The sequence below is a fragment of the Talpa europaea genome (genome assembly GCF_964194135.1).
Source record: "Talpa europaea genome assembly, chromosome: 7".
NCBI classification, from domain to species: Eukaryota; Metazoa; Chordata; class Mammalia; order Eulipotyphla; family Talpidae; genus Talpa; species Talpa europaea.
In genome coordinates this window covers 117,726,453-117,738,740 of record NC_140074.1, presented here as the reverse complement: position 1 = coordinate 117,738,740, position 12,288 = coordinate 117,726,453, and the positions used below count along the sequence as shown (strand labels likewise).

At 42.3% G+C, this 12,288-nt stretch overlaps 1 protein-coding gene across 1 annotated transcript in view; it reads left to right on the top strand.

The window, feature by feature from the left end:
• Positions 1-10,670: 10,670 nt before the first annotated feature.
• Positions 10,671-12,288, top strand: part of NPEPPS (aminopeptidase puromycin sensitive) — a gene marked incomplete at its 5' end in the record, with an annotated part of 79,986 nt that continues 78,368 nt past the window's right edge. The window contains one exon of the mRNA XM_084237728.1: positions 10,671-10,732. Within this exon, the coding sequence (XP_084093854.1) occupies positions 10,671-10,732 (62 nt within the window). The remainder of the gene's footprint in view (positions 10,733-12,288) is intronic.

Below are 12,288 nucleotides of genomic sequence, written 5' to 3'. Positions count from 1 at the left end.
TCCAAGATCTGTAACAGAGTGTGTTGGGGGTGGAGGGATAGTGTTCTGTGAAATGTTAATTCCTGCTTTTTATTGGCAGCTTTTCTGGAAATTATGATGACAGCTGATGGTGGTGAAATCACCAGTGACCACGGCGGTGTCCCTGCCTCTAGGTGAGCGGCTCTCACCTGGACCAGTCCACATGGCAGGCTGCTCTAGCTTCTTCTCTAGGTTCTTCTTTTTTTCTCTCCTGCTTATTTCATGAAATTAGGGTATTGTTGCTTTTTGGTTTTGTGTTTGGAGGTAAGAGGGAGGGAGGGCAGAGGAGAAAGATTCGTTTTCCAAGAGCAGCGAATAAGCAAGTCACATCCTCTACACAAACCAGGCAGCTTCTTACAGGATAGAGTCCTGGAAAAGAAACTCACTCGGCAGAGAAACCCAGTTTCTGGTTTCAAGTCTGGTCCAATTTACTGTGAGCTTTGGAAATTCACAACCTAGCTGTACTAGGGGGATTTGAGCTACGGGAATAATAACTTTTTGTGTCTCACTGATAATGTGAAAGAAAGGAAGAAAGGAATAATAAGCATTCAAAGTCCTTAGGAACTAATGTTCTGTAGAGAAGTGTCTTGCTGTTTTTATTAATTTCTCAGACTGTTTTGGAAAAGTAAAAAGGCCATGGCTGGTTTGCTATTTTTTTAAACGGATCTGAGTGTTGCTAAGGGGCCTCTTTTGAGTAACTTCCTCCTCTTAATTGGGACAGAAATCCTGGCCATTGGCAGAAACAGAGAAGGGCCAAAATAGAACATAGGTGGTTTACAACTTGTGATTCTCAGTAGACACCTCTTAAGAATTTGGTTCTATTTTCTTTAAAGATTTATTTTTATTTATTTATGCATACAAGCACTGGGGTGTAGGCCAGAGGTTTGGGTGGGTGGGTGAGAGGATTCACCAGAGACAGAGTGGGGAACAGAACAGCCAGACTGACTGAAATACACTGCTGAGGGGAGCAGCAGGCAAGGCAGGAGAGGTCTGCTGTGCCATGTGGGTAGCTCCCTGGCAGGGATAGAACTCATATTGAAGCAGCTGGCAATAGCTTGATAGGCTGTGTCTTTAACCCCTGCGTCACCAGGGAGGCCCAAGAATTTAGCTCTATTTTCAAAGCAAAGTCATTATAACATGGGCCAGTTCTAAAGAACATGTGTAAGAAGAAATATGGATAACTCAAAGAGGAAGAAATGGCAAGAAAAAAATTCACTGATAAACTACCAATGACCATAAAACGTGGAAACAAAGGTGCATATAGGGCCTCCCTGGTGGTGCAAGGGGTTAAGCACAGCACTATGACGCTATCTGCAGCCACTGCAGCACAGGAGTTCAATCCCAGGCCAGTCAGGGAGCAACCCACATGGCGCAGCAGACCTCTCCTGTCTCTTCCGCTGCTCCCCTCAGCAGTGTATTTTGGTAGATCTTCCTATTCTGCTCCCCACTCTGCCTCTGGTGAATCCTCTCACCCCTGCACCTCTGGCCTGTACCCCAGTTCTTGCATGCATAAATAAATAAATCTTTAAAAAAAAACATGAAGGTGCATATACTAATGAAAGACTCAGTAGCACTACAGTGTAACGCATGCTGTGTTCAAGAGTATCACATGATCTGCTCGACGTCCTATTTCTCAACAGGACGTGCCACCCCATGTGCATGCATGCAACATGGACACAGCTTCTCTCAGTTCCTGCAAAGGACTATGTGATGCTTCGTTTCACATAATTTATATTTGATTTTCATTTTTACCGAAAAACCTGCATTCCACAGAAAAAACAAACAAGGGGGCTCCATCTGTAAAATTGAAACTCTTCCTGAATTTCCAGGAATTTCTAGCTCTCATAGCTCCTATAGAGATGAACACAGAGATCAGACCCACAGAAAACAGCCAAGAACCTTGAGAGAAAGGGTATAAAAGTAGAACACACAGAATGTGACCATGGGGCAGTTTTAAAAACCAAGGTCAGGGGGTGAGACAAAATGAGAGATCGTCTGGAAAAAGACACAATATATGAAGGGGAAAGGCTAGTGAGAAGAACAGAAGGTAGGTCAGAAAGGAAAAAACATTCTTCAGAAGAACTTTACAAACTGTGGAATCAGCCCCCATTAGGCAAAGCTGATGGATATGAGTGTAACACTTTCCATAGGGAATTAGTAAAAAATAGAATTTATAAGCTAGAAGAACACTCACGTTTATCTTATCTAACACCTGATTTTATTGATGAAGAAACTAAGGCACAGAAAAGGACCATGGCAAGACTGAGTGTTGAGGAGAAAAGAACGCTTGTTCTGAGTCAGTCAATTAATCTTTGCCCTTCTCAGTTTTCCAAAATGAAAATAATAACATCCACTTCGTGTGGTACTTGGCAGAATAAGTGAAAGAATACATGGGATAAAGTACATAGCAATTCACCAAAAGCAGAAAGAATGGCCAATATGAAAAAAATGTTCTTCCTAACCAGGAATTAAAGAAATGCAAAATAAACAACAATGAGGGCCTCCCTGGTGGTGCAAGGGGTTAAGATGCTACCTGTGAAGCTATCCGCAGCCATTACAGCACGAGTTCGATTCCCCCACAGGGAGATACCCACGTGGCACAGCAGACCTCTCCTGACTCGCCCGCTGCTCTCCTCAGCAGTGTATTTCAGCAATCTGCCTGTTCTGCTCCCTGCTCTGTCTCTGGTGAATCCTCTCACCCCCCACACCTCTGGCCTGTACCCCAGTTCTTGTATGCATAAATAAGTAAATCTTAAAAAAAAAACAAACAGCAGTGACGTACTATGTTACTTTCACCTACCAACCTGACAAAAGGAAACAAAGCTAATCGTGCTGGAGGGTATAGAAGCAGATATTCTCACAAAGTGCTGAAAGAAGTATACATTGCTACGATTCAGGAAGCCAGTTTGACAGCTCCTATAAGAGACTGAAAAATGCTCATGCTTTTGGACTCAGGATCTTACTTCCAGATATTTAAACTAAGAAAACAATCATGTGGCGGCCTCCCTGGTGACCTAGGGGTTAAGTCTCAGCACTATCACTGCTACGGCTTGAGTTCGCTCCCCGGCCAGGGAGCAACCCACATGGTGCAGCAGACCTCTCCTGTCTCACCAGCTGCTCCCCTCAGCAGTGTGTTTCAGTAGATCCACCTGTTCTCCCCATTCTGTCTCTGATGAATCCTCTTACCCCCTAAACCTGGGCCTACAGAGTTCTTCTACATAAAATAAATTTTAAAAAAGTCTTACAATAAAGGAATAATTCTTTAAATAATAATAATAATAATAATAAGCTGGGCAAAAGACTTAAAAAGATACTTCACATACTCCAAAAAAGACATAAATGGCCAATAAGCCATGAGAAGGTGCTTTGTAAGAAATGCTCTGACACACCACCCACGTTCTCCTTTTGGCATGCAGGACGTGCTCCTCAGCTGTTGGGAAGGCTGCCAGCAGACAGCTCTCAGCTGTCATTTCACTTCAGTGACTTCCTATGCTGAAAAGCGATGACTACCTGAGGTCACTCCCTCTTCTCATGGTGACTGGTATTCAATGACTAATCAGCATCAAGGTGTACTGCCTGGCCCCTGGCCATACTAGGAACATTTTTGTAAGGTTGTCTTAGTTTCAGCACTCCTCTGCAGGGTCAGGGAAGGCCTCTGAGACTGCATCACAGCTCAACAGTTCGATTCCTCCACCCACTCGAACTTTCACAGATGTAGAGCCCCAAAACACTCCCTAAAAAATCCCCCGCCAACTAATCTCCCTTTCAGAGTTTGCTCCCAAGGAAACCTAACCTTTGGCAATGCTCAACACCAGGGAGTGGCCAGGGACAAGCAAATTAAAACTGGAATGGGAGGCCATCCAGTAGACAAGCTAAAAAGAAAGACCAACGATACAAAATATTGGTGAAGATGTGTGTAAGGGGCAGGACAGGACACAGTGCAGGTTTTCTGATCCCATGCAGACCGGGTAGAGGAGCAGTCAGAGTCCTCAGTAGTTTTGCAGGTTTTTTATTTGGGGTTCACCAGGCATATGGCAGGCAGGGGTGCTGGCAAGTCTTTACTCTATCTGAGCTCTCTGGAGTTCGTTCTGCTGCTTCTCGGCTTTTCTTTCGGCTTCTGCTTCGGCTGCTGCTGCTGCTGCTGCTGGCGTCCCTGTGACGCCGCCCTTAAAAGCCCAGTCTTAGCCCAGGTGAATCACATCTACCTATGCCCACACCCTATTCCAGGTGCCCGCCATCAGGCATGCACTCAGGACAAGGATCCATCATCTATCCCAATGGTGGGAGGGCAGAAAAGCCTGATATTTTCCTTACCCTACAATGTGGAAAAAAGGAACTCTCATACATTCCCAATGGGTATGTAAAATGGTGCAACTATGTTGGGAAAGTATTTGGCAGTTTTTATAAGGTTAAATATCCATTCTGTTGTTAAATATGTACCCAGGGGAGATGAAGATATATCCCCATAGAACAACTTGTACAAAACTGCTCATAGATAGCCTTAGTTTGAATAGCTCCAAACTGGAATAACCCAGATGTCAGTCACTAAGAGAATGAATAAATTAATTGCAGTGTAGGCTTACAATGCAAATAAAGGAATAAACTACTGAAGTACACAACATTACAGATCAAAAAATATGATGTTGAATAAGAGAAACCACAAATACACATACACTGGACACATCTTGAATGATCCCATTTATATAAAGTACAAGAACAGACAAAAGAAATCTGTGGTGATAGAAATCAAAGTAGTTGCTTATTAAGTAAAGTGGGGGATGGATGGGGATTGAGTGAATAGGGCCATGAGGAAAATTTCGGGGGTGATGAAAAGAGTTGATACCTTGTTTTAAGTGCTAGTGACACAGTAGTTACTATTGTCAGTAGGCACAGACCTGAACATTTAAAGTTGTCCACCTATTGTTTGTAAATTAAACTTCAATCGAGCTTATACATACACACTGAAGCACACACCAGGCATGCAGTCTGCTTAATAACAAGTAAAAAGGAGGTTATTTTTCTAAAGAACCAAATTATTAATTATAGAAAAAAATTTCCTCTCTTGGGTTATGGTAAAATGTGAGATTCTGTTGGGATATTCCTTGATTGAAGAAAACATTCTTCACAGCATGTTTTTCCTCCCCCATTAAAATAGTTAAGCTTTGATAGCTACAGAAGTGGCAGAATCAAGTCTATAATGTCTGCCTGCATCATTTGTAGGTGAGTGGAAATGCTGAAAGTGTATTAAGATACTAACAGTGGTAAGAGAAAGAAATCAAAAACCCTTGTTGGTTTCGCAGGGTGGTATATCAGTATTGACTGCTCCTGGACAAAATCTTGCCAACATCACTTTCAAAGCAACTTCTCTTACAAAATATGGTACAATCTCTGCCCTATTTGAACGGGAGTATTTAGTATCAGACAAAGTATTTAAACTATTTAAAATATTTGAAGAAACAAGTTGATTTTATGGAGCCAGTTGATGTTCATGTCTGCTGTATTTCACTAAAGTTAATACCCTGAGGTGTTTTTTGTTTTTTTTTTTAAAGATTTTATTTATTTATTTTTGTGTAGAAGAGCTGGGGTAGATTAGGCCAGTGGTGCAGCGGGTAAGAGGACTCACCAGAGACAGAGTGGGGAGCAGAATAGGCAGATTTACTGAAATACACTGATAAGGGAAACAGTAGGCAAAACAGGAGAGGTCTGCTGTGCCATATGTGGGTTGGCTTCCTGGCCAGGGATCGAACTCAGGCCTTAGCTGTGGGCAGTCCTAGTGATAGTGCTGCGACTTAATCCGTAGGCCACCAGGGAGGCCCATCACCCTGGGGCTTAAGAAAATCAGAAGAATCAGAGAATCCTTTTTAAGGGTTTCATACCTCCCAGACAAAAAAATGACAAAATGCCAATCGACTCTTAAAAAAAAGATTTTTGCAAATGCACAGCTATTTTAAAATTCCTTTTTATAAAATCTAACAGTTCAAAAGCCATAGTCTGCCATCTTCAAAATCTGAAAGCCATCTAAGGATAGCGTTGCCAGATTTAGGAAATAAAAGTATAGGATGTACAGTTCAGTTTGAATTTTAGGCAGCAATAGTTTATAGTATAAGCATTCTCCCCAAATATGTCCCCTGAAATATTTGAGACATATTTGTACTAAAAAACTACTGTTTGTCTGAAAATCAAACTTAGCTGGGGTTCCTGTATTTTATGTGGTAAGCCTGGTACTGGGGAGAGTTACTCTACAGAACCGGTATAGGGTAAGGTAAAAAGTATCAGGCTTTTCTGCCCTCCCGTCATTAGGATAGATGACGGAACCCTGTGGTCCTGAATGCATGCCTGATGGCGGGCACCTGGAGTAGGGTGTGGGCATAGGTAGATGGGATTCACCTGGGCTAAGACTGGGCTTTTAAGGGCAGCGTCACGGGGACGCCAGCTGAAGCAGAAGCAGAGAACCACGAGAGAGAGCCCAGAAAGAGTGAAGACTTGCTGGGGGCTGGCAGGCTGGCAGACTCCCAGCACCCTTGTCTGCTTGTGTACCTGGTCAATCCCAATAAAAGCCTGCAAAAGCCACTGAGAGCTCCAGGACTCTCCTCTCCTCCTTTACCCGGTCTGCTGGATTAGAAAACCTGCACTGTGTCATTCCTGCCCCTACAACCGGATACCCCACCTGGCTGATTCCTGCCTTGAGGGGGTCACCACACAGAATTACAAGGACAGCAATGGTCATGGTAAAAGGAGGAGAATTGAACCTTTCTTCTGCTCCATGGATTTCTACTCTTTCACATTGAAAAATACTGTGAAAACATTTAAATGTATATCCAGTTCTTCAGAGTGGTAATGGATTAGTTTTACTAAGTTTTGAGAATATACTTCATTCACATCACCGGGGTTTGTTTGTGTAGGGTTAAGAGCCTAGGATTAGCTACATGGATTTATGAAGCTAGAGAACTTGTTTCTCTTGCTGGGTTTGCTATTCCTAGTGAGAAATGATATGACCTCATTTTGTAAAGCAGTTTGAGGACTTGAAAAATACTGCATGAAAAAACATTTTTTTTTCTCACTGAAGTTATTACTCTTCCCCTTTCACAAAAAGACTGTTCCCATTGTTTTTACTTAACAGGATTTTTGCAATGTCCTATCTCCAAGGTGGAGATAGAGGCTGTTTTGAATGGAGGCTGGGGTAAGCGCTCTAGTGGTGGGATGAGAACCAAAACACCGCTGAGTCTGATTTAAGCACTCATGGAGAGGGCATTCTTTCCAGCATCAGCTGATGCGCTCTGCAGCACAGGATTCTGTTACCCTCATTTGAGCTGCCTGGTTATTCTAGCAATCAGATCTTTCTGTCTCCTTCCCGTTACCCAGCCTTGACACCAGCTGTCATGTGCTGTCCTTTGCCTTGACTCCCAGGCACACAATTCTTCCATTTTCTTTAATCTCAAATGCCAGAATTTTGAAATTTCTAGGACATTTACATGATTATACCAATAGGGCCTATGTGACATCAGGACTGTCCTGAAACACCTAGAGCACGTAGTCCCCTAATATCTCAACAGGATATTTGGAAAGGAGACGGGACTGGGAGTCAGAAATTTTCTCATCGTGGCTTTAGTCACTGCTTTGTATTTAACCTTCAGCAACTTACTGCATCTATTGCTGGCAGTTTCTCATCCCCTTTTCTTAAAAGTCCCCTATAACACTAACAAAAAAGAACAAAAGGAACCCATTTCCAACTTACTTTGCCTTTCAGAATTTAAGTTTGAATTCCAATGTTTGTAACATGGTGTGTTGGGCTTCTCATTCCCTTTGTGATATGTGGAGAAAAAGTTACAGAAGACTTTTACAGAAGTCTTAAGGATTTTTACCATTTTAATTCCTTGTTTAGTAGAATGAAGTAGCTTTTTTGCTTTCAGGGTGGCAATTTGTAAAATTCAAGTCTGAGGCCTCCCTGGTGGTACAAGGGGTTAAGCACAGCACTGTGAAGCAATCCGCAGTCTCTGTATCATGAGTTCGATCCCAGAACAGCCAGGGAGCTACCCACATGGCGCAGCAGACCTCTCCTGTCTCACCCGCTGCTCCCCTCAGCAGTGTATTTCAGTAGGTCCACCTGTTCTGTTCCTCACTCTGTCTCTGGTGAATCCTCACCTCCGCCCCCGCACCTCTGGCCTGTACCCCAGTTCTTGCATGCACAAATAAATCTTTTTAAAAAGAAATTCAAGTCTGAACCCAATCTGGATAGAACTATAGTGTTCTAATTCCTGGGGGGAAATAATGGGAGCTTCTGAACTAAAGGAAGGGCTTTAGCCCAACAGACCAGCACTTACTATGACACAGTGGCACCTTTCTCCCTGATACCTCTTTAATTCCTTTGATCCTATCGTCCTCCCCTCCACATATAAATAGCCTCTTAAATTGAGATAAGACATTAATAATTACCTTAGGAAAAGCACACAGTGATAAACAAAGATGGCATCTTTTGGCACTGACACACATCGGAATAGGGCCTGGTAAGCATTCAGGGTTTCCTGAGGCAGAATTCCTAAAAGTGTGGCTTCCATTTCATAGTTTATGTAAGTTTGGGCCAAGAAAGAAATATAAATCTCTGGCCAATGTTTGAATTCTGCCCTTTTTGCCTAAAGAGTTTTTCTTTTCTTTCTTGTTTTTTTTTTTTTTTTTGGCCTGCCCTAAGTCCGGATCTCAGGCCCCTAGGGTATCTGTGTTATGCCTCATTCTCAGTGAATGTATATTTTATACAGTGTGATTGCACTTTGAACTAAAATAGACCATATCTAGAAATCTGCTGGTATAGTTTCCCAGGACTCAAGAATATAAGCAATGTGAGTTGCTTTTGGTATTTCTGGCTGCTTCTTGAGTCAATTCATCTAACAGAGACATTATCAGCTAGATTTTTTTATTTTTTTAAAGATTCACCTATCTATGCATATAACAGCTGGGGTACAGGCCAGAAATGCAGGGGCAGGGGGAGGTGTGGCGGTGAGAGGATCCACCAGAGACAGAACCGGGAACAGAACAGACAGACATACACTGCTGAGGGGAGCAGCGGGCAAGACAGGAGAGGTCTGCTTCACCATGTGGGTTGCTCCCTGGCCGGCTGGAGGATCAAACTCCTGCTGCCGAGGCTGCGGATTGCCCCATAGTGCAGTGCTCAATCCCCCACGCCACCAGGGAGGTCCCACCAGCTAGATTTTTATTAAGGGAATTTTTTCAAAGGCACCACATCCCAAATTCTAACCTCGATATCAAGACTATTTCCCTAGAAAACATAGAATATCTGAAAATGAAAGGGCCAGAGATACTTAGCTGACAGTCTCCCTTCTGCTCTGGCATTATTGGTTTATTAGGGACAAGATGACTTTCATTTAGTCTTGTGAAAAAGCAAGCCAGAAGTCAATTTCTGGCTCCCCTTACACTTTTAAAGTGTTTATTGATCTTGACTTCTATGCAAATTCTGTAGGTAAGCTGGCAGCAGCCGATTTTCATTCTCAGTTATTTAAGATGTGTGGCTAAAACTCCAAGGCAAATTGCTCTCCTAGAATCACACCCCATAAAATGTGATTCCACCAGGTTGGCCGACCTCAATGTCTTAGATCCCTTTTCTTCACCCCACCTTTAACCTGGGATTGGACAGAGGTTGAGATCATTCTCTTTGCTAATCATGGGATCAGCTAATGAGCGAGGGCTAATTCTGTTGTAAATTCTTCTTGTCAGGGATGTTAAAAGCAAACAGAAATAAAGTGGAGGGTGGGGAAACTGAGGCTGACTGTTGTCAAGCTGTTGATTTCTAATCCTCTTTGCTACTCCACCAGTCCAGGTCCACCTGCTTTCACACTTACGTTTTTGAATTTGAAGTCAAAGCAAACATCACTAATTCCAGCATGCCAGCTCCAGAATACTGTAACCTTTAAAAAGACTTGGGATTCCACTAAAAAGACAGTAGCAGCATTCCAGAGACCCATGCGGCAGACACAGACATATGTATTCTTGCCCGCAACACAGGCAAACTCTGCAAAAGCCTGGTAGCTGACCCTTCCCTAGAAGAGGACACAGCCAAAGAGGCTCATCTCAAACTTGGAGATTACCAACAAAGGGCCTAGGCTTAGTCACGTAGCTGCCAGTCACTCAGGATTGGTAAATAATCCTGGAGTAATGGTCATGAAAAAGGAAGCAGAAGTACAGGGAAAAAAAAAAAAGGAGGGGGAGGGGTTAGAAAGGAAGTAACACAGGTGGAAACTTGACTTTTTCAACTTCCTGATGGAAAGATACCTGGAGAAATAGAACTTTTTGAAACTGAAGCCCTTTTTTGGCATATTTGCACTGTGTACATATTATGTCACATTGCCGTACTAATATATATGTATTTATATATGCTCTATATAAACATACTCATATATACATAATACTCATAGCTATACACATGTAAGAACACACACACATCACCCATTATAACATGTACAGTTACAACCCATCAGTATAGTACACATTTTAAAGTGTGTGGATTCATCTACTCCCCTTCCATGCAGAACACAGGATGGGCGGGCAGCATTCCATGTACTCCCCACATCTCCAACAGTCATTCTAACAGTCATTTTAAGGTACAAAAGAGGCCAAGCTGGGACTGCATATATCAGCTTCCAATGGATTGTGCTCCAGTTCTTTGTGCCCCTGGTTTTTGGAACCCCTTTCTCATCTTTCGCAGGTAAGATTCATATTAGTGGAATTAAGAGTTAAAACTTCCATGCTTGAAATTGACTTTGAAGGCCATAATTTTTAAGGCATAATTTTTACTATTTTTAAATAGTAACAGTAAGACTTGGCTTTGAGCTAAAACTTTTTGTTATGGTCTCCCAAACTCTTCGACATCTTTCTCTAGCCCTTTTATTGTTCCACAGCCAGTGTGTCTTTTCCTCCAGCCTGACTATTTTGCCTCCTTAATTCCTTTATATACTCTTTGCTTTGAAGCATCTCCTCATATGACTTATATTTGTTTTATATATTTTCTACTCCAACTCTTTATCTACCATTCTTTCAATGAAGACCATTCTGACATTAAGAACATGATATATTTTTTCCAGAAATTCCAAAAGCACAGGTAAAATAATACTTTTCTTTGAGAAAACAATACATTATGCATTTATCAGGTCTACAAATGGGGGAAACTGAAGCAGGAAAATTATGAGACTTGCTGTGGGTCATAGTTAAAGTCATTTGGGATTATCTCCACGTCCTCAGACTAGAGCTGAAAAACAAGACAAAAGTATCTAAAATTAGAATGAATTTGATTCATCTTTTTTTCTTTCTTACCTTTTTATTGACTTATACAATGTATAGGTCTTTCATTTGCAAGTTTTCAAGGGTTTTGTTAAACAGGGAAACCTAGAATCAGAAGGAAGGCAAATGACCTTGGGGCATCACTGACTTCTGAAGCACCATAGAGGGAAATGACTTTCTAGGCTCCCTTCTGCCCATTGTTTCAGTCATTTGAGAGCAGCCTTCCTGTTATATTGTCAGCCATTCTTCTTTATGGAAACCATATGCTACCTACCCCACATCATAAGTAGCAGGTCTGGGCTTACTCTTGACTTGCTGCATTGAAATCACCTGGGACAAGGGACTATGGATGGGGCCAAGTAAGGTTCTCCCATTTCTCCAGCAAGGTCACAATTATTGCGGCCATGAGTCTGAGACTTTGATGTGTGTTGTTGCTTTTTTTCCCCCTGTGATTTTTATAGAATAATGTTGCCTCTAGTTTTAGGTTCACATAGTTTCTTTGTGGGCACATACTTGTACATAAAGGAAGGCTACAGACTGGGTAAAATATTCTTTCTTGATCAACTGGTTAGTTGGTCACTATTTTTTTTAAAGATTTATTTATTTTATTTATACAAGAGCAGGGGTACAGGCCAGATGCGCAGGAAGGTGGGAGGATTCACCAGAGATAGAGTGGGGAACAGAACAGGCAGACTGTGGAAATATACTGCTGAGGGGAGCAGCCGGCAAGACAGGGGAGGTCTGCTCGCCATGTGGGTTGCTCCAAGACCTGCCGGGATCTAATCGGCACTGCAGAGGCTGCAGACAGCTTCACAGTGCTGTTCTCAACTGCCTGCACCACCAGGGAGGCCCATAGTTGGTGACTAACGATTGAGATGTTCTCTGTGCAGGTCTCAATACTGACAGTTATAAAAGAACTAGAAGTTTAGCTCTTGCTAGTAGTATATACAAAGTATATCCATATAAAGCAAATTAAAAACATAA